This window comes from Plecotus auritus (assembly GCF_963455305.1).
Source record: "Plecotus auritus genome assembly, chromosome: 4".
NCBI classification, from domain to species: domain Eukaryota; kingdom Metazoa; phylum Chordata; class Mammalia; order Chiroptera; family Vespertilionidae; genus Plecotus; species Plecotus auritus.
In genome coordinates, this window is record NC_137775.1 from 142,960,833 (window position 1) to 142,984,166 (window position 23,334).

Consider the following 23,334-nt stretch of genomic DNA (forward strand, 5'->3'; position numbering starts at 1 on the left):
TTTTTACAATGGGTATGTAATTATGTATCACTTATAAAATTAAGGCTGTGTGTGTTTATATGTGTGTGTGTGTTACTATCCTATATAATAAAGAATATGCAAATGGTCATCACACCCTCACGCCATCATGGCTCAGACACTCAACACTGGGGAGAGAGGAATGGGGGGGGGGCACAAATGAGCTTGCGAGAGGGGAATGGGACCAACCAGGCTGCAGCTTGGGAGAGGGACAAGCCGCCTGCCCTGAGGTCCTGGGCGCCAGTGGCTGTGGCTGCAGCCCAGGCAAAGCCACCCGCCCACGGTCCCCTGTGGCTGCAGCTGGCCCGGGCTAAGCCAGCCCGGGTCCCGGGTGCCTGCAACTGGCCAGAGGAGGAAATCTTGGGTCCCGGGTGTGGGGTGAGGCAGAGGCAGTTAGGGGTGATCAGGCCAGCAGGGGAGCAGTTAGGGGAGATCAGGTAATAGGGGAGCAGTTAGGGGTAATCAGGCAAGCAGGCAGAGGTGGTTAGGGGCGATCAGGCAGGCAGGCAGGCGAGCGGTTAGGAGCCAGTGGTCCCAGATTGCTAGAGGCAGTCGGACGTCCCCCGTGGGGTTCCAGATTGGAGAGGGTGCAGGCTGGGCTGAGGGACCCTGCCCTCACGAATTTCATGCACCAGGCCTCTAGTTTGCACATAAATTGGATGAAATAAACTGTTGACTTGTGGGAGAATTATGTGGGACTTTCACTCCCTAAATTTTTTCTAGTGTTTTTTTTTTTTTAAATATGGAATGCTTCATGAATTTTCATTTCATCCTTGAGCAAGGGACATGCTAATCATCTCTGTATCATTCCAATTTTAGTATATGTGCTGCCCAAGTGAGCACTGTTATTTTTTTCTTTTTGATAAAACTTTGTTTCAACTCCTCTACCAGCTCTAAGCAAAGAAATGACAGTTCACACTGGCTCTCCAACCTTCTCATGGCTGCACTTCCTGTTAGATTTTAAATTTTTGGTATATTAGCTTTTTAAATCTTTTTAAAAAGTTATACATGTATACAGGTCAGAAGATTGAACAGTTCTTCAAAACTTGTTCTTAGAAAAAGCTCTCCTCGCTCTGGCCAGTGTGGTTCAGTTGGTTGGAGTGTGGTACCATACACAGAAAGGCCAGGGGTTTGAGTCCCGGTCAGGGCATATACCCAGGTTTCAGGGTCGGTCAGGATGCCTATGGGAGGCATCCGATTGATGTCTCTCTTTCTCTCTCTCCCCACCCACTTTCTCTCTAAAATAAATAAAAACATATCCTCAGGTAAGGATTAAAAAAAATAAATAAATAAGCTTTCCTCCACCCTAACTCCTTATTACTAGCTCCCTGGAGACAATCACTTTCAATTCTTCTAGCTGATGTTTTGTCACATACTTTTATAACTCTAAGTAACATACTTAGGTTGCTACTCCTTGAATTTTCAATTTTATTAGGAAAGAGTGTTGGATTTTGTCAAATGCCTTTTCTGAATCAATTGATATGATTATGTGATTTTTGTCTCTCAATTTACTTATGTGATGTATCATGTTTATTGATTTGCTGATATTGTATCAGCCTTGCATCCCTGGAATAAATTCCACTTGGTCATGGTGTATGATCTTTCTAATGTAATGCTGGATCTGATTTGCTAGAATTTTATTGAGGATTTTAGATTTTCAATTTTAAGTGTAATCTACTGACTTCCAAGAGTTGTAGGTAAGGACCGTCTCTTCCCCATCCAGCCATATTCTTCCAAGTCCCTGATCCTTCCAGTTTAGCTTGTAATTCGATTGGATCAACACAGTCTACTATAAGCACTGTTCAATATCCTTTTTGCTTTTCCCTGGAACTAATAATATATATATATTTTTTGCTTGGCTTACTATTATGAACTCTCCCCCCAAACCTGCTCGGTAACTCTCTTCTCAAACAACGCAAAAAAAAAATTTAATAAATGGGTATTTCTCAATTTCAAGCTACTTGAAGAAAAAACTTCTGAAACCTCTTGATGTGCTCCAGTCTGGCCTGGTTGCTTCCAGGTGCACAGCTGTCTTTTAGGGTTTCCACAGCACCCAGGATTCCCTTCATCTCTCTTATATTGGAGCTCCCGAGCCTTTCTGGGTTTACTTCCCCATTTTGAGAATGGAGGCATAGGAGACTGTAAACACGTCAAAATGTCTCAATTTCACTCTCACAATAAATTAGAACAGTCTAGCTAGATATCACATTCTAGAACGGTTGGATGATATTTTCCAATTTTAAAATTTAAAGGAATTTAAAGGCATTGCTTTACTGTCTTGTAGCTTCCAATACTGCTTAAAAGTCCAGAGCCATTCTATCTTGTTCCTTTGTGTGAACCCGTTTTTTCTCTCCACAAACTTGCAGGGCCTCCTTTATCCTCAGTGGCTGTGAAATTTCTTGCTGCAGTGTCTAAGGTGTGGGTCTATTTCCATCCATTGTTCTGGACAGTTGGTGAGCACTTTTTCAATTTGGAAAACCATGTCTTTCAATGCTGGTTATTTTTCTTTCTTTTTTGTTTGTGTAAAATTTACTTTTTATTATTTTTATTTTTCAATTATAGTTGACACAGTTTCAATTGTAGCTGGAAATTTTTGTTGATTTATTTTGTTGCTAATTCCCTTCTTTCTGGTTCTGCTATTCTTTTTTCTGGTATTCCCAATGTCTGGAAATTGGACTTTCATCCTTTCATTTTCTTATTCTTTCCCTATTTTCTTTTTTTGCCTTTTTGCTTTATTTTCTGAGATGTGCACTCAACATTATATACCAACACTGTTACTGAGCTTTTGATTTGTGTGTATATATGTATACACACACACACACACACACACACACACATTTGTTGTTATTGATCCTTACTTGAGGATATTTTTCCACTAATTTTTAGAGAGAGTGGAAGGGAGGGGGAGAGAAACACTGATGTGAGAGAGAGTCATTGATTGGTTGCCTCCTGCACGTGGCCCCTCAAGCCTGCAACCAAGGTACATGCCCTTGACCAGAATCCAATCCTGGACCCTTCACTCTGCAGGCCGATGCTCTATTCATTGAGCCAAACCGACTAGGGCTATTATATTTTTAATTTTGAATAGCTCCTTCCTATTCTTTTTTAAAAAATAAGCATTCTGCTGAAACCGGTTTGGCTCAGTGGATAGAGCGTCGGCCTGCGGACTGAAGGGTCCCGGGTTCGATTCCGGGCAAGGGCATGTACCTTGGTTGCGGGCACATCCCCAGTAGGGGGTGTGCAGGAGGCAGCTGATCGATGTTTCTCTCTCATTGATGTATCTAACTCTCTATCCCTCTCCCTTCCTCTCTGTAAAAAATCAATAAAAATATATTTTTAAAAAAATAAGCATTCTACTTTTGTGTCATAGATGCATTCACTTTAACTCTCTTAGGATTATATATGTCTGTATGTACTTAAACACTCTTTTTCCCCCTCTCTGCATGGTTTCTGTTGTCTCAAAATTTATTTTTTCTGGCTTTTCCCCCTTTGGTCTCTGTATATGAGAGGCTTTTCTCGAGTGTCTTGTGGTTCTTGGCTGTCCATTTCTATTAAAGTGGAACACTCAGAAGGGAAATGAAAGTTCGGTGCATGCAGGTAGCGTTTACCTCCTAGTACAGTGGTCGGCAAACTCATTAGTCAACAGAGTCAAATATCAACAGTATAACGATTGAACTTTCTTTTGAGAGCCAAATTTTTTAAACTTAAACTATACAGGTAGGTACATTGTTATTAACTTAATTAGGGTACTCCTAATTTTGTGGAAGAGCCACACTCAAGGGGCCAAAGAGCCGTATGTGGCTCGCGAGCCACAGTTTGACGACCACTGTCCTAGTAGGATGATTTCTTTGGGTCATTTCAATGGAAAATTTCTTGGATGGTCCCAAAAGTCTCTCTATAAAACTCTTCCAATATCCCACCCTGAGGATACTGGAAGGAGCGTTATTTTGGGAGAGAAGTTAGAGAAGAAGGATGGTCATCTCAACATCTGAATGTCAGCTCTTACTTATTCCCTTATTTTCAACATGGGAAATTGTGCCTGGTGCTCTTGTTGAGACCCTCTTGTTCCTCCTCTCAGAGAATTAGTTTTGTTCCTCTACGAGGGCTGGGAGAGGCAGAGAACAGAATTTGGGGGAAGCAATGAAGGGGTAGTGCCTTAAAGGCCTCTTTAAAAGCTGTTTCACATTGCCCAGCCAGCGAGCGTTGACCTATGAACCAGGAAGTCATGGTTCAATTCCCAGTCAGGGCACACGTGCAGGAGGCAGCTGATCAATGATTCTCTCTCATCATTGATGTTTCTGTCTCTCTCCTCTCCCTTCCTCTCTGAAATCAATAAAAATATAAAACATAAAAAAGAAATAAAAGCTGTTTCATGCTGGAGGCTAATTCTAGCAGGTCATAAATGCAAGAAGTTCATCAACCTTTTGATGAACTTCTTGCATTTATGACCACCTCCAGCAGTTTCACAAATCCTATTTTTGTCTGACCTTTACCCCATCTCCAAAGATACCTGAAGTCTCTGGTACTAATTCCTGAGTCCTGATTGTGGTGGGGTGAAGTGCAAATCGGTTTTTGCTCAGCTTTCCCCAGTACCAATTTTGGATTCAGCTTTCTAAATCAGTCATCATCTAGCCATTTGCTTTCAGGCTTCCAAAATCTAGTTGCTGCTGTCTCCTTGTCCATTCGTTTGAAAGTCCCTTCACTCTTGTTTTAGTAGGATTTGCGGGAAGATGGGGTAAACACATGTTCAATCTGCCACTGTTAAATCCGTCATTCTTCATGCATTGTTTTTTTTTATTTAATTTTTACTGAATAAGAATACATGCTCACTTCAGAAAATTCTGCAAAGCACCGAGAAATATGATTTTGGTATGGTTGCATCCAATATTTTTGCCCTTTTGTTTATATCACTGACTTCATGTTGTATTGACATTTTCCAATTCTACATCATTAACTTTCCCATCAAAATTTCCAACAGGCTTTAGCGATCTCCACCTTAAGCAAACAACTATGGAACTATGAACATTCTCAATTTTCTAGACTTTTCCTCCTTGGTATCATACCACTGGGTCCAGCCCAGGGCTGGCTTTGCAGCCCCCCTTGTAAGGGAGAAGACATGCGAACAGACAGGTTATGGGCGTGTTTGGGCTCTGGTAACTGCAGATTCTCAGAACAACTCTGCTATCCAGAGGCCAGGGCCTCTGGCTTCACACAGAGGTGTGAGATCAAGGTCAACCTTGGAGCACGGTTCCCATATCCTCTCCCCTCCTCTCTCCAGGTCCAGGCTCCAAGTGGCTAGAGATGGTTAGTGGGACAAATGGCACATTCCAGCCACACAAGGCAGCCTCTGGGAGGCCGCAACTTCCCACATAAGCTCCAGCCGTGGATGTGCATGTGCCAGAACAAACCGCCCAGAGCACAGTAGGTTGGGGTTCTTTGCTTTTTAATTCTGGCCCCAGTCTGTAGGAGGCCCACCTGTGAAACAGGTATGACAAGTGGACAGAGGAAGGGGAGCGAGACTCTCATTCTAGCCCTTGCAACTAGATGCTAGAAGAGCAGCACCTGGACCACAAGACCACAGACTGGAACATCAGGCTGGATTTTAGGATTTTAACCACAAATCACCTCTCCCATACTCTCATTCTTGGCCTTACAAGTCTTTTTCCTTATTTCTTCTACTCTGAATCTATTTCCACGCAGCCCTTGTTTTTGGATGTGACCAAACATTTCATATATATACTTACTTTCCTCCAAGCAAAAGATCACTCTGTCACATGCCACACTTTGCCCCAATCCCCCATTCTCATCTACTTTTAAATTCATCTTTGTTGTCTGCCGGATTAATTCAGGATCAGCTACTCCCTTTGATTCAAATCTCCAGGCAAATCTTGAGAGTAATGACACTGATTTCTCTGAAACATGCCAGCGTTTATTTTTCCACAGGGTTCTGTCATTTCTGTAAGTTACCTTTGCTCTTGGTCCATGGGGATGACATCCCCTCATGTTTCATCTTTGGAGCCAGTTTACAGGTCCTAGAATCAATGACATTTCCTCAAAATAAAACCTGACCGTTGGCCCCAAAGAGATTACTTCCCACGATCACCAATGACGGTTGGCCACGAAGGACAAGGATCTGCTTCCACTGAAGACCTTCAAGGTAAGTCAGGCAAGTCCAAAGGTAATTCCAAACTAGAAGCTCCAAAAGTGAACTACACACCATGAAAGCACCACAGGGTAAGTGCGCAAGCTACTGAATACCCAGTGTGGAAGGGACAACACCCCACAGAATGACAACAGCTGGTGTTTACTGGGCCATCACTACATGCGTCACCACACAGGCCCTACATATTAGTACCAGTCCTATTTAATAGATGAAGAAATGAGGCCTCCCAAAAGGCCAAGTAACTAAACTCACACTGCTGATAAGCAGACAAGCCGGGATTTAAACAAAGGCAGCCAGACACTTGAGCCACATGGCCAGTCCTCTCTGCTGCCTCCATCTAACACCTTGTATAGACACTGCCCTGCACATTGGAGGATGTTTCTGGTAAAGCCACGTCTGTCCCTAGTCCACGGACCAGATACAGGATCTGGATGTGGCCCTTCTCCAGGGAGCTCTAGCATATATGAGCACCCTGACAAGTGACCATCTTTCTTTCAGTTCTTGTTTTGTTTCCTGTAGACTGAGGTGATACTCGGTTATGACAAAATTCCCTGAGACAAGGAACCCAACAGCAGACCTACTTATTAGCCTGGTGATCAAGGAGATCCCAGCACCTGCAGATGGACCTCATTCCTGCACATAGCTGGCTAACATATCTGACCAGGGTTTACTCTGGATTGTAACTCTGAAAGATCTAGAAGGCAGATCTCTGGGCTGCCTGGCAGCCACTCACCAGCACTGGGGTCTGCAGGCGGTTCGCCTTCCTCTGAGTCTTCTTGCTCCTGCATGGTTGGCCTCTCTCCACGCTCCATCTGTGACATGAGGTCTGGTTTGGAAATTGCATAGTCTGGGAAGAAGGAAAGAAGATATAATATGGGTGAGGTTGCACTGGATGCTGCAAATGTGTCACCTGTGTGAGTGTGACACCATGGCAGCTCCCCTAATTTGCAGCTAACAATGTTGGAAAAGAAATGAGCCAAGTTTCTAACCCTTTTCTTGGGACCCACTGTGTGTGTGCATGTGCACATGGATGTGTATGTTAGTCATGTACTATGTCCTCCCATGCGGGGTCCGGCAGTAGGGCTTCACCTGCCACCAACACAAACTGGCTCTTTTGTCATTGTCACACCTGTTGTTCATGTTTTTCATGACAAAGGCACAAGATATTTAAGTTTTTATAAAGTACAAAACTACCCTGATAAACTCTAGAAGCCATAACATAAAATACTGATAGATTTCCTTACATTAAAAAAGCTTAAAGTTATTTGGAAATAAAGTTAAAAGATGAAGAAACATGGAGGAAATATCATTATACACACACATTTGCCATATGTAAAGCAAATGGCTAATATCCATAATTATATATAAACAGTCTCTATAATTAGTGAAAAATAAAAAAGCAAAGAATAGGTAATTCATAGAAGAATGCAAATGGCCAGTAAACACATGAAATGATAAACAAGTTCACTAATCATCCAAGAAATATAGATTGAGATAATGAGGTGTCATTTTTCACCCATCAAAAAAGACAAATATTTAAAATAGAACATCAATTGGGCCAGGGTGTGGAGAAAAGGCATTGTCACACACCATTGCATAAACATACAGGGCCTCTGGAGGGCACTATAGCAGTGACAGTGATATTATTGTAAATGTGCACCCTCTACTCCAAAACCCACTTCTAGGAATCTGTGCCACTGAAATACTCGTAAATGCACAGACACACAGAGATGTTTTATGGCAACACTCTAACAGGGAGAAGACAGAATCCAGTGGTTGCCCATTAAATGCCCAGTGTTCATCTTCCCAAGCAGGCAGGCTTATGCGTGTTGACATGAAAAGCTGTCTGTGACCTGCCATTAGGTGAAATGAGTGAAGGATCTCATTGGTGCAAACCACAAACTGCATGTGCATGAGTGCAAGCATTGTGTGTTATGTTTGCATGTGCACAAAAAATATGGGAAACCACGCAGGCCCGTGGGTTCGAGGTGGTTACCTCTGGGGAGTGGTACTGGTGGGAGGATGGGGGATGCTCTTTATTATATAAATCTAAATTGCTGATTTTTCACAATTATGTATGTACTTTTAAAAAGAAAAGAAAAAGCAAATTAAAAAAAGTTATCCTATGAAGAGCTATGTATGTATGAAATCACCAACTCTAGCAAGAATCAACATTTCTATACAACAATGTATTTAACATTTGTAAACTTTTTTGTGTGCCCAAAAAGTTCTCCATATCAGAGAAAAGGATACACATAAAACTATAGTCGTCCTAGGTTTTCATCTTTACATACTCTTATTTAATGAAGACAATAATAATCCCTAGACTTTGGGGTAAGAGAGAGCTCAGTGAAACTGTGACTTCCTGATGGGGACCTAGGACCTCCCTGGGTCACAGCCCCTCTCTACATAGGGGGATGGGAACCTAGGGGACATAAGCCCTCAACAGATGACAGTGTTCAGTCACCTGAACAGTAAAACAGGAGTGCTCACCTCTATCCCTAGCTCCCTTATTGAGAGGAGTGAGGATTAAGTAATATGATTCTTGTAAAGCACATCACATTTGCTTAGTAACAGTTTGCTGGACAAACTAATTTTAAAATATACATATAGAGCCCATGGGAAAATAATACAACGTGAGAGACCCCTGATATCTGAGTCAGCCTTCTCCCCTTGCCCCAGTGGCTTCTCCAGGACCACTTCATGAGCTGTCCTGATCTGGGATGCACTGATATACTGAAGTATATGAGCACCGTTTTTTCTAATCTCTTGTGTTCTCTAACATTTAGTTTCCCTTGTTCTCAACTACTGGTAGTACTGGAGTTCAGAAATCCCAATGGTTCCAAATGAACCTCAAGCTCGTGTCAAGGCAGCCCCAGTCAGTGAAGCCCTCTCCTTACCCATGGAAACCAGAGACTCATAGTTGCCCCTCATCACGTTCTTGTATAGCTCCTTCTGCCACTCGGACAGGTTCCCCCACTCCTGCTCCGAGAAATGGACAGCGACATCATCAAACGTGACAGGAACCTGAAACCACAGGACAAGCTCAGCTGGGACCCACTGGAAGGTTGTCACAGGTCCTCGACTGCCAAATCCCAAGGAAGCAAATGGCCGCAACCCCCTGGCCTGGTTCAAGCGCCTCTTCTTAGGACCAGAGTGGGAAAGGCCCAAAGGCACGGCCCTGGGATGTCACCAAGGGGTCTGGCCAGGCTTGGGCCACTGTTCTGACACCAGAGTAAGTACCTTGTCTTGTCTGGTTCTTTTCTTCTCAACAGAATAACCCTCACTGCTGTAAAGCCTGGTGTGCAGACCAACAGCAAGAGCTAGAGAACTTGCTAGAAATGCAGGCTCTCAGTCCCCACTGTAAGCCCACTAATCAGATTCTGCTTTTAGTAAGCAACCCAGGTGATTCACATGCACAATAAAATTGGACAAGTGCTGGCCTAGAGAATATAGTCCAAGTTCTTTCCTAAAGGCTGGGAAAAGCGGCAGCAGCACAAAAGACTGTCAAGAAATCTGGTCCACATTCAAATTCTTACAGAATCTTCTGGAAAATAATATTAAAAACTACTGTTTGCCCTAGCTGGTTTGGCTCAGTGGATGGAGCGTTGGCCTGTGGACTGAAGGGTCCCAGGTTCGATTCTGGTCAAGGGCATATACCCGGGTTGCGGGGTCAATCCCCAGTAGGGTGCGTGCAGAAGGCAGCCCATCAATGCTTCTCTCATCATTGATGTTTCTCTTTCCCTCTCTCCCTCCCTCCCTCCCTCTCTCCCTCCCTCCCTCACCTGCCTTCCTCTCTGAAATCAATAAAAATATATAAGAAACAAAACAAAAACCTAATGTTCTCTAGTGTTTTTAGGCTCCCTCTAGAAACCATATTATTACTGGGATTAACATGATTTATAAGTCAACTGATAAAAATGATGAGTTCAGCCTTGCTGTGTGTGGCTCAGCTAGTTAGTGCACCAGGGGGTTGAGGTGCGATTCCTGGTCTGGACACATGCCTAGGTTGCAGATTTGATTCCCGGGTCGGGGCAAGTATGGGAGGCAACCAATCGATGTTCCTCTCTCTAAAAATCAGCAAAAACATAACCTCACATGAGGATTGAGAGAAAAAAACATTGAGCCTAACCAAGCCCCATAATATTTCCCAGTGGTGAATGGCTAATTCACACTCATGAGGACTGACTACATCTCTATCACTGGGCCTTTGCTCTGCGTTCTCATCCTCTCAGACATCATGGACTGAACACCCTTCTAAATCAACACTTCCTGATCACTAGGACCCTCCTCTGATCTATTAACCTATGCTTTTATCAACAGGAGAAATAATTTAAGTGTGGTGTGTCCTGTTCTTAGTAAAGCGATGCTGACAACCAACCAGGTATCATTGTATTTTTTCCCTTCTCAACCACCGCTTTCCCCTTCTTTTATATTTAACTATATTCCTAAAACATATTCTAATTCAGATCACTCCTTGGGAGCCCCAGTTGGGACAGGGTTACCTTGGGAACTTCTCCATTGTTGCCCGGGGGCAGCCGCAGGATCCAGAAATTTCTGTTTTTCAGCAGGTTCTCCATGTTCTCCAGTCGCCTCTGCAGCAGCCCGTACTCCTGCAGCAGGGTCCCCAGCACAACCCATTTGCTCTCCAAGTGGTTTGCAAACTCCACAGCCGTCTTCTCACAGTCAGCTATCTTTTTCTCATTTGTCCCTGTCCGTCCCTCCAGCGTCAGTAGCCGCATGGCCTGGGCCTCTAGTTTCCTCTCCACCGCTTGGACCGCAGCCCACACGGCCAAGCGGGTGATCTCCGCTGTTGGGAGTGGCGTGTCCTTCTGGGCTGCAGAAGAGATGTGGAAGGGGGTTTCCTTTTGGGAAACTGGGCTCTGGAGCAAGGGGTCCATATCGGCCTCGGGAACTGTGGGGGAGACGGGGAGGGGGTCTTTCTCAGGAACTTCAGGGGAGTGGAGTGAGGCTTCTTGGTGGTGGGTGGAGTGAGAGAGAAGTGAGATTTCTTGTTCAGCAGCACATGGGGGTGGATACCGGGTCTCTTCCTGGGAAGTCAGGGGACCCTGGAGCTGTGTCTCTTGCTCAGAGGCTGCAGGGTACAGGAGTGAGGGTCCCTTCTGGAGGATGTGCGGCATGCGGCTGGAGGTCTCTTGCTTGGGAGTGAGGGGTAAGGAGCCTTGCCGGGGAACAGAGGGAGACAAAGAAGGCATTTCTTTTGGGGGAAGAACACGGGACTGGAACAGGGCTTCTCGGGGGAGTCCAGCAGGGGCCTGCCGCGGCGTTTCTTCTGGCAGGACATTGGGGAATGACAGAGGTGATGAGCGTTGGGTCTCCATGTCCAGCTGTTGGACCTGTTCAAGGAAAGGGCAGGAGTAAAGGCCAGGCTACAGCTAGCAAAATAAATGCCAGATACACACATTAATAGGGCACTGATAGCAATGTGTTCTGTGGATATGAATCTTCCTGAAAACCTAGCACTCATTCAGACATCAATTACAAAACCATTAACAACAAATAGAAGATGGTTATGCCACCTTCTTCTCTTCACAGTCAGTTCCTTCTTCACATATACTTTTCATGCGTACCATCTTAGGAGTTGTAGTGTTGGAGAGGAGAAAGGGTACTGGTCTTGAATTAGAACACTTGGCTCTCAGGCCTGTGCACACCTATTGCTGCCAATGTCACTCTGGCCCAGTCATTTTACCCCTCTGTTCTCAGTGTCCTCATCCATAAAATGTGACACACCCTGCTACCTCACTAAGTTGAGTATTCTTTAATAAAATAAAACCCTGGAAAACGACAGAGCAGAATTTTGTCAATGCCAGGCATTGTTCCTATGCCCAGACTCCCAGCAAGGTGGGAGGTGATCTCAGGTGGGGGCCAGTGCTGTTAACTGACCTACCTCACAGGTAAGTCATCTGGCCCCCTGCTTCTACTCGAATTGTCAGGCAGTCATGATACCCATGTTCTTTTTCCCACTTTGTCCAATAATGAGGACACACAATGACCTTAAGTTTTACTAACTATTTGATAAAAGCTGAATTGTTGTCTTATCAATAAAATTCCTCAGAGTTTTATGGTGTGGGTTGGCTTTGACATGTTATATGGACACAGCCCCTATTGGAGGCTGAATGGCCTTCTGGACATTCCAAGCTGACTTCCGCTCTAAGCAAGGAGACAGGCAGATGTATGGCATTTCAACGACTCCTAGGGAGGTCCTTTGGGCAGATGGTTTACTTCGTGGTCTGGGTTCCTCCCTATGGTTTGTGAGGTGGGGAACGAGGAAGAGGCCTGCCAGGGCTAGAAGCAGAGCTGAAGTCTGCCAGTTTTGTTATGCATGTCAAGATTGGAGGGGATGAGAACCCAAATAAAGACCGATTCCTTTTGGGATTTCAATTAGTCATACTCTTTCTGTTCCCCACCTTGACACATCCATGTTGAGAGAATTCTTTTGTCATCAGGGATGTGAAGCCAACATCTGCATGATGAGTTCCCTATTTACCTATCCAGACAACCAATAGCTTTACTGAAACTGAAGAGAATCTCTCCTATAACGTTTGCCCATGACCTCATCAGCTTCCTTCAATGAATCTACCAAATGCCAATTTCTATGCACCAAATACTGGGGATCTTTAAAGTAACTGAATTCCTCATTTTCTTTGTTTGAAAATTAACATATCCCTTGTGTACAGTCTGAGATAGAGTATGTGCTTAATAAATGGCTGCTGAATGAATGAATAGTATAAACTGTTGAGTTATGAAAAAAATTAAGGTAAATAAAGTTCCTTCAGTCTTTTATCAAAGGTCATCTAAACCTACTTATACTTCTATTACCATCTTTCTTTTCTCTGTTCATTCATTCACTTATGAGTCACTTAACTAAGACACTATTACATTTTCAAGCCAAGGATGAAAGGCTTAAGACTTTATTCCGACAAGAGAATTCGGAGGTAGTATGATACAACAGCCCTACAGCTAACCAGACAGACGTGACAGCTAGTCAGGAGATGCCTAACAATTACTCCACATTTATGTTCCATGAATTGTGTTAAACATTTTTAAGGGTTATCTCATTTAATCTTCATGAAACCCTATGAAACAGGGACTACTAGAATTGTTATCCACATTTTGCACATGAAGAACCTGAGGCAGAAGAGCCCAAGTAATTGCCCAAGGTCACAAAAAAAGGGCCGAGGTCTCAGTTCACACTATAGGTCACCTCCAGGCCTTATCAACAGAGGCAGCTGGTTGGTGCTCTGAATCCTTTTTACCTCTGCAATTCAGAAGCTTGGAGATTAAACAAAGATCTGTGGGAGGTTCTATGGTGGGGAGGTGGATGGCCCTTCTGGAAAAGACATTTTCATTTAAAGCTGGGGTCAGGGATCCCTTTGAAAACCTAATGAAAGTTGCGGATTCTCCCCCTCAAAAAATATACATGGGCACATACACAAAATTTTGCAAACATTTTCAAGGGGTTCACAGACCCCTATAGCTGAAGGCTCGTCAACAACTAAGCCACCTCTCAATTCTTCACAGGTGAGGGCAAGACTGGACGGCCCTCTGGGAAGGGAACCTCAGACACAGGGAAAGTGACTAGCATAATGCAACACAATAGGCACATTATGGCCCCATCCTCAGAGGGGATTAGGGCATTTGCCTACAAGTAGTAGGAAGAAGGGAAAATCCCCTGGGGGCCAAGTTAGTCTCCCTGAGTAATTCAGGGGTTTAACCAAAACAATGAAAACAAGCCCAGTACAGTAAATAAATCCAGCAGAGTAAGACATCTTTACCAACTAGTCTAATCAGAGCTCAAAGGAAAATACCATTTCTTTGCCTTCTATTATTAGACTGTCTCTCTCCATTTCCGGATTTGGAAGACTATGGTGGGATGAGGGGGCCACAGGAGCATGTCCCCTCCCCTGCCCCAAAATAAAGCCCCTTGCTATCTTTCCATAATGGCTTTATATTACCTTAAGCAGAGAGAAGTGGCCCAAGAGAGGGATGTAAATATTATCTCTAAGATTAATAAGCTGAATTCTCCAACTGTAGGGGAGACAGAATTCTTCTCAACTGCATTGTATAGGATTTAACTGTCCCTCCCTACCCCATGTCTCCTAAGTGAATGGGGTCTTTAGGATTCATGCCATGTTAGCAGAAAAATACATAACCATACATGTCTGATTTATAAAGAAAGCTGTGCCGTTTTCTAGTATGACCCAGTGTGATTCACCCAGAATTATATAGGGCCCTGCAGACCTACGCCTGGAAGTAGACATTTTTAAATCTTCATTTTATGTTATTTTACAAAGAGTTTTATTATCATTATTTAAGAACCGAGAGGCTCTTTAGAAAGCCATATATCCTGACCCCTTCCTGTGCACAACGGGAAACTGAGGCTCAGAGGCACAGACACCCATGCAGCAATCCTCCCAGAACCGCTGCTGCACCTCCAAGAGCAGGTCTACGGGGAGATTTTCAGAGAGATTTTTTTGTGACTGGCCACCGGAAGAGTCACATCAGCCCCCAAACCCTTAGGAGCTCGCTCCCCAGACCCCATCCGTCTAGACACCCAAAGTTCGTCCTGGGGCCCTCCAAACGCAGGGGCTGGAGGCCAAGACGCCGAGCCCGAGGGTCACAACACCTCCCCCTCCCCCTCCCCCCGCCCCGACCGCTCGTGACGGAGACGCTCCGCTGGGCGCTGCCAGCCCCCGACCCGGCCGTCACCCCTCCCCCACCCCCGACGGGCCGCGTCCACCCAGCGCCGGGCCCAGGCCCGTAACCCAGGGGAGGCCGCCGCCAGAGCCGCCCCCATCCCGTCCAGGCCCGCAGCCCGGAAGGCAAGCATTTCTGGGGACGCGGGCACCGAGCCACGATGACTCGCTACGTGACCTTGGGGCAGGTAGGGCAGGTCGCCGCCAAGTGTCTGTGCCTCAGTATCTCCGCTCTGCGAAATGGGGAGAGCCGCGTCAGCGCCGCGCGAGGCTCCGCGGGGCCGAGCTCTGCGGAAAACGTGCGGCGGCAACCCCGACGGACGCAGCGCCGGCTCCGCAGGGAGCGAAGCGCGCCGCCCCGGCGCCCACCGGCGGCCCGCGTGCGTGCCAGGCCAGGCGCGTCCCCGCAGCCTCGCCCGGACGGCGGCCGGCTCCTCGGCCCCGCTCCGTCCCGCAGCCCCCCCGCCCCGTACAGGGGCGCGCGAGCCCTGCCCCCCACCCCCGCAACGTCGCAGCGTTTCCATCCCTTACCGAGACCCCAGGCCGGGCCGCCGAGCCCGGGACGCGCAGGCCGTCCCCGGGGCCCCGAGTCCGCGTGTCCGTGCGCGCGCGGGCCGCCCTCACCGCTTCGGCCATGGCCCTGCGCGGTCCGGCCCGGCCAGGAGTCGCCGCCACCGCCGCCGCGCGGCCCCACGCAGGCCGGCCCCGGCCTCGCCTCGGGCGCCGCCCGCCCGCCCGGCCTTCCTCCCCCGCCCGGGCTCGCGCGGCCGTCGGGCCCGGCCTGCTCAGGGCGGGCGGGGACGGAGCGGCCGAGCCCGGCGGCGGCGTCGGAGCAGGGCGCGCGGCGGAGCGGGCGGCCCGGCAGGCTGCGTCCGGCCTCGAGCTGGGCCCGGCCCTCAGCACCGGCCCCAGGCCCGCGCGCGGCCCCTGTGCGGCCGCGGCTGCGACCCCGGCTGCGGCCCCGGCCCCGGCTGCGAGCTGCGCTGCCGTCCCGGCGCCTCTTCAGCAGGGGAGCTGCACCGCAGCTGCCATGTTGATACAAACTGCATCCTGGGAGGCATGTCCCTCTCAGGCCGTTTAAAGAGAAACACTCCGAGGCTCGTCGGAGGCTGCAGGAACCCAGACAGCTCCATCTACAGCCGGTAGGAGCGAACAGTGTCGAGCGAGCAGCCAGGCGGCGACGGACACGCCCTGAGCCCCGGGCCAGCCCGTCGTGCAGCCCGGGCCGAGCCGCCCGGGCCTCCCCCCCTCGGGCCCCGGCCTCTCACCTGGGGTCCTCGCCTGCCCGGCACCCTACGGCGAGACCGGGAGGCGGGAACGCAGAGGAAAAATAGGAGCGCGCAGCCCGGGCGACGTGGTGGGGTCTGGAGGCGGCTTGATTGGCTCCGACAGCCTTCCCCCCGCCGGATCCCCTGCTCCTCTCAAACCCAGAACCCTTTCAAACCTGCGCTCACAAAGGGATCTAAGAAACCCGTCACACCAAAGACAGCCCCAGTTCATGTGACCAGCTCTGTGCAGCCCGGGTTCCAGGGAAGCTCCAGGGAAGCGGGCTGTGGTTCCAAGGGTAGCCAGGGGGTTGGGTGCTTTAGCGAAATGCTCGAGTGTTGTTTGTGACCTGAAAGGACAGAATTCCGAGAATCATAGAGTGATGGGGCCAGCCGGGGCCAGACCCGTCATGTGGGAGGAAACTGAGGCCGAGTGGGAAGTAACTTGTTTACCATGAGCTGCAGTCTAGGTCCCTTGTGTGAATGCTCTTTCTACACATGAGCAGTATCCCCCAAACCATGGTAGAGCTTGGAGTTGGCGACTCCTTTACCTGGACAGGTTCACTCACATATTTTTGTTCACCTAGGGACCCCAGGGAGGTCAGGTGTGGAGCCTGCATGAAAGGCAACAGGAGCAGGACTCTGCTTTTGGCTCAGATCTCTCTTTAAACATGGAAACTTACTGGTAGAGACAAGGCCAGTGCCATCCAGCCCTTTCCCTTCTCTTCCCAGAGATCAAACTTAGCACTTGTCTTGCTGCGTTTCCTACCCTCTATCAATAAACAGTGCATTCCATTAGTATTGGTATTTTACAATTTTGTGTGAATGATGAAATTCAGTCTATATCTTGTTGAAATCTGCTCCCACCCCCCCCCTTCATTTGTCATGTTTCTGAGACACATTATGTTTAAACAAGCATATCTGGTTCGTTCATTTTAACCACTATATAGTATTTCATTGAATAAGTAAACTCCAGTTTACTTTCAATGCCCCTGAGGGGAATGAAAACAGACCTGCTGCTGGGAACATCTGCCTGCGTGTCTCTGTGCACCGTGACATAGTTGCTCTGGGAGAGACACCACAGCAGCACCCTGGGTGACAGGAGCACCTCCACCTTCCCTAGGTTCACCACACAGCTCACCAGCAAGCTGGTGCCTGGTGACACTCCCACCAGCCCTGGGTGGGGTCCTGTTTTCACATCTTTGCCAACACTCTCTGATTATAGACCCAGAAGCCTTGCCAGCACTGACTGTGAAATGATAGCTCGTGACTTTCCTTGGTATCTATATTAGTATTTCCCTGATCATTAAGAGAGCTGAAGATCTTTTCATATTTACTAGGCATTCAGTTTCTTCCCCTCAATTTCCTCTTCATATCCTTGGTCAATATTTCTATTGTGAAGTCTTTCTTATAGGTTTATAGGTGTTTTTTGTTTTGTTTTTGTTAATCCTCACTTGAGGATATTTTTCCATTGATTTTTAGAGAGAGTGGAAGAAATGGGGGTGTGTGTGAGAGAGAAACATTGATGTGAGAGAGACACATCGATGGGTTGTTTTCCACACATGCCCCAACTGGACCCAGGAATCAAACCTGCAACCTGTCCTTGACTGGGAATTGAACCCAAGATCCTTCGGTGTGCAAGCCTATGCTCTAACCACTTAACCACATGGGCCAGGGTGATTTATAGGTGTTTTCATTTTTAAAAAATATATTTTTATTGATTTCAGAGAGGAAGAGATACAAACATCAGTGATGACAGAGAATCATTGATTGGCTGCCTCCTGCACACTCAAGGTTGGGAATTGAGCCCGCAACCTGGGAATCAAACCGTCACCTCCTGGTTCATAGGTCGATGCTCAACCGCTGAGCCACACCATCTGGGCTACAGGTGTTTTTTAAAAATTCTGGATATTAATCTTATCATCAAATTCTTAATGTGATTTCTGATGTGATTGCATTTAACTCTACCATCTTACTAGTAGTTTTCCATGTGTTCCAGATATTCGATAATTTGCCGAAACCGGTTTGGCTCAGTGGATAGAGCGTCAGCCTGCGGACTGAGAGGTCCCAGGTTCGATTCCGGTCAAGGGCATGTACCTTGGTTGCGGGCACGTCCCCAGTGGGGGGTGTGCAGGAGGCAGCTGGTCGATGTTTCTCTCTCATCGATGTTTCTAGCTCTCTATCCCTCTCCCTTCCTCTCTGTAAAAAATCAATAAAATATATTAAAAAAAAAAAAAAAACAGATATTCGATAATTCCTCTCCCCTTTTTTTGTCTGCTCTTAAATTACTTTATTTAGGTTTGTTTTGTTTTTTTAATCTACACAAATTTTATTAGAGCTAAAAAGTGGATCTATCATAGCTTCAGGATACAAAGCCAGTATACATTATACACTGGCAATGAAAAATTAACAAATAAAATTTTAAAACATTACTTATAATAGCATCACCAAAATATTAAATAACTAGATATTAATATAGTGAAATATGTGCAAAGGTCTTTGTATTGAAAAATACAAACATTACAAGAATCTAAAACTATACAAATAGGATAAGTAAATGCCATCATTATAAATTGGGAGACAATATGTTAAGATGTCTATTTTTTTTAAAATTGATGATAAATTCAGCCCAATTTCAATAAAAAATATCTAGCTGACTTTTTTAAAATTTATTTTTTTAATATACTTTATTTTTTACAGAGAGGAAGGGAGAGGGATAGAGAGTTAGAAACATCTATGAGAGAGAAACATCGATCAGCTGCCTTCTGCACACCCCCTACTGGGGATGTGCCCACAACCAAGGTACATGCCCTTGACGGGAATCGAACCTGGGACCTTTCAGTCCACAGGCCGACGCTTCATCCACTGAGCCAAACCGGTTAGGGCTAAATTTAAATTCTTTATAGTTTAAAGTATTACATATGTCTCCTTTTTCCCCCCATTGACCTCTTCCCGGCTGTTCCCACTCTCCAGCACATGTCCTCACCCCCCTACTGTCTGTGTCCATGGGTTATTATACTAGTATGCATGCATACAAGTCCTTTGGTTTATCTCTTACATCCCCACCCCCCAATCCCCTGCCTTCTCTCTGAGGTTAGACATTCTGTTCGATGCTTCTATGTCTCTGGATCTATGTTTGTTCATTAGTTTATGTTGTTCATTATGTTTCAAAAATGAGTGAGATCTTGTGATATCTTTCTCCGACTGGCTTATTTGCTTAGCATAATGCTCTCTAGTTCCATCCATGCTGTGGCAAATGGTAAGAGTTTCCTTCTTTTTTACAGCAGTGTAGTATTCCATTGTGTAGATGTGCCACAGTTTTTTAATCCACTCATCTGCTGATGGGCACTTAGGCTGTTTCCAAATCTTAGCTATTGTAAATTGTGCTGCTATGAACATCGGGGTACATATGTCCTTTCTGATTGGTGTTTCTGCTTTCTTGGGATATATTTCTAGGAGTGGGATTACTGGGTCAAATGGGAGTTCTATTTTTAATTTATTTATTTAGTCTTTTTCCATATGTATTTTATTTTATTTTTACATGTAATAAACATTAATATTTCAAGAAAATGATTTTAAGTATAATAATGTTACATGCAATAAACATTAATATTTCAAGAAAAATTATTTAAAATACTAGTATAATAGTTACATGCAATAAATAATATTTTAAGAAAAAAGATTTTAAATATAATAATATTACCAAAATTGTACTAACATAGTATAATATCACAAAAGTTGTAGGAAATATTAAAAAATCTGCAAATAACAGGATTACTTCTATTATATCCTAAAATATTTTTTTTCTCTGACTCTATTTTGGTTCATCAGTTTATGTTGTTCATTATATCCCACAAATGAATGAGATCATGTGATATTTATCTTACTCTGACTGGCTTATTTCGCTTAGCATAATGTTCTCCAGACCCATCCATGATGTTACAAATGGTAAGAGTTCCTTCTTTTTTACAGCAGCGTAGTATTCCATCGTATAGATGTATCAGTTTTTCAATTCTCTCATCTGTTGATGGGCACTTAAGCTGTTTCCAAATCTTAGCTATTGTAAATTGTGTTACTATGAACATAGGGGTGCATATATCCTTTCTGATTGGTGTTTCTAGTTTCTTGGGATATATTCCTAGAAGTGGGATCACTGGGTCAAATGGGAGTTCCATTTTGAATTAATTGATTTAGTTTTTAAAAATATTTTTAAATTGATTTTTTAGAGAGAAAGGAAGGGAGAGGGAGAGAAAGAGAAACATCGATATGAGAGTGAAACATCCATCAGCTGCCTCCTGCACGCCTCTGGCCGGGGATTAAACCCGAAAAACGGGCATGTGCCCTGATTGAGAATACAACTAAAAACCTTTCTGTGCATGAGACGACATCTAACCAAATAAGCCACACTGGCCAGGGCTTAAATTATTTTTAAAGTAATTCTATATTTTTGCCATTCACTTATTATATCTAATTTTTAATGATTGCCCTAAGTTTTACAATATACATCTTTAATTTTTAACAGCCTACTTCACACAAATTCTACCACTTCATCTGTTGTGCATTAACCTTACAACAGGTTATCCTCCACCCTTGTGCTAGTGTTAGCTTATATTTGATATTTCTTAGTGTTATAATCTGCATAATTATACACATGACCAAAAATCTGCTCCCAACTATCTCAAGATCTTTCATGGTAGGTGTTGCACCAAAATTTATATTTTAAATACAATCAAATCTAGTACTTTTCCTTTTAGGGTTTTAAAATTTTCTGTCTCTTAGTGTTTGTTTTCTTCCCTCCCCTAGTACCTTAAGGATAGTCCTCAACATTTTATTATACAACCTGTACAGTTTCCCTTCTTCACACGTCTTTAATCTAGAAATTTTTAGGCTTTTATTAAATTACATCTTTACTAAGATATAATTCAAGTAGCATAAGCCATCCATTTAAAGTGTACAATTCAGTGGTTTTAGTGTGTTCAAAGTTGTGCAACCATCATCATAACCTAATGTTTCTCACTAAAACTCAAAGTGTAGAGCTGGATTTGTCAGTTTTATAATCTGACCATTTGTTTTTGACTGGAGAGCTTATTTTCTTCCCATTTATGGTGAATGTAGATATATTTGGATTTTTTCTATTTTATTTTGCTTCTTTTCTTTGCTCCTTTCCCTATTTTCCTACTTCTATTAGATTAATCAAGTTTTCTTTTTTTAAAAAAATATATTTTATTGATATTTTACATAGAGGAAGGGAGAGGGATAGAGAACTAGAAACATCGATGAGAGAGAAACATCGATCAGCTGCCTCCTGCACACCTCCCACTGGGGATGTGCCTGCAACCAAGGTACATGCCCTTGACCGGAATCGAACCTGGGACCCTTCAGTCCGCAGGCCGACGCTCTATCCGCTGAGCCAAACCGGTTTCAGCATTAATCAAGTTTTCTTTATTCACCTTTTCTCCCTCTGCTGTGAGTTTTGCTGCTTCTGTTCCTTTAGCAGCTATGATGAACATTTTGTTTATTTATTTTTTAATATATTTTATTTTTGTTTTTAAAATATATTTTTATTGATTTTAGAGAGGAAGGGAGAGGGAGAGAGAGATAGAAACATCAGTGATGAGAAGAGAATCATTGATCGGCTGCCTCCTGCATGCCCCACACTGGGGTTCGAGCCTGCAGCCCAGGCATGTGCCACAACCTGGAATTGAACTGTGACCTTCTGTTTCATAGGTCAATGCTCAACAACTGAACCACACCGGCTGGGCGCTATGATGAACATTTTAAATGTATTTGAGTTACAAAGTTTAAATGGAATTGATATATCTGCCCATCCCTTGAAATCACAAGGTTCATAAGATGCTTTCATTGACATCATGCTCCATCCCTCTTACATGTTATTATTGTCCAGTATTTTAGTTCAATTTTGTTGTGTCCACCCAAATTTGTTTTTATTGTCATATAAAGTCAACACATGTGAGAGATTTACCCATGTTCACTAAATTTTTTTTACTAACTAGTCTCCTTACGTTCTTTCTTCTTCCCAAAGGATAGTCCTCAGTAGTTTTTCAGTGAATGGTACATTCTCAATTTTTATTTTCTGAAAATTTGGTTTTGCTCGTATATGATAATTGATCAGGGTATAAAATTGAGGTTGAGTTATTTTCCCTCACCACTTTCTAGGTGTTAGTCCACTGTCTTCTGACTTGGATTTTTTATCATAGAAGTCTATTGTCAATCTAATAGCTTTTACCTTTTTAAAAAGTTTTTTTTTAATCCTCACCTGAGGACATGTTTTCATTGATTATTATTTATTTTTTAAGAGAGAGGAAGTGAGAGAGAAAGAGAGAAACATCGATGTGAGAGAGAAACATCCATCAGCTGCCTCCTGCATGTGCCCTGAGGGGGAATCAAACCGGCAATCCAGGAATGTGCCCTGACCAGAACTGAACCACAGGACAACACTCCAACCAACTGAGCCACCCATCCAGGGTTAATATCTTTTCCTTTGATGTCAGTCTTTTTCTCTTGAATTTGAGGATTTTATTTTGATGTCTTTTATCAATTATTGAATATTGTCAGCTATTCTTTATTTTCTTTTTAATAAAAGTTTTATTTAGATATAATTCACACAAATACAAGTCATCTAAAATGTACAATTCAATGGTTTTTATTCACCGATATGTGCAACCATTAGCACAGTCCATTTTAGAACGCTTATTATCTCAAAAAGAAACCCTATATGTTTTAGTTATCCCTACTCCTAATATTCTCCACCACCAGCCCTATGCAACCACTAATATACTTTCTGTTTTTATCAATTTACTGATTGTGGACATTTGTATGAATGGAGTTATATATCATGTGGTCTTTTGTGATTAGCTTCTTTCACTTAGCATAATAGTTTCTAGATCCATCCATGTTGTAGCATGTATTAGTTGTTCAATCATTTTTTATGGTCAAATAATATTCCATCATATGGCTATACCACATTTTATTTACCCATTTGTTAGTTGATGGACTTTTGGGCTGTCTCCACCTTTTGTCTATTGTGGCTAGTACTGCTATGAACAGTCATGTACGAATATTTGCATACCTGCTTTCAAATATTTTACAGTGAAACTAGAAGCCTGGTGCATGAAATTCATGCACTTGGGGAGGGTCCCTCTGCCTGGAT

The 23,334-nt window shown here is 44.4% G+C and overlaps 1 protein-coding gene across 4 annotated transcripts in view; it reads right to left on the bottom strand.

The window, feature by feature from the left end:
* ZNF777 (zinc finger protein 777) overlaps positions 1-16,417 on the bottom strand; it is a 30,312-nt gene extending 13,895 nt beyond the window's left edge. Inside the window, exons 1-4 of one of the 4 annotated variants that reach the window (XM_080665338.1) lie at positions 16,167-16,417; positions 10,687-11,538; positions 9,082-9,208; positions 6,915-7,028 (exon numbers count right to left, since the gene is read on the bottom strand). In XM_080665338.1, the coding sequence (XP_080521464.1) occupies positions 6,915-7,028; positions 9,082-9,208; positions 10,687-11,523 (1,078 nt within the window). In that variant the 5' untranslated portion in view covers positions 11,524-11,538; positions 16,167-16,417. Of the gene's footprint in view, positions 1-6,914; positions 7,029-9,081; positions 9,209-10,686; positions 11,539-15,076; positions 15,292-15,429; positions 16,140-16,166 lie in introns of those variants that run through there. The other 3 variants (XM_080665336.1, XM_080665335.1, XM_080665337.1) reach the window with 3 other exon arrangements.
* Positions 16,418-23,334: the final 6,917 nt, after the last annotated feature.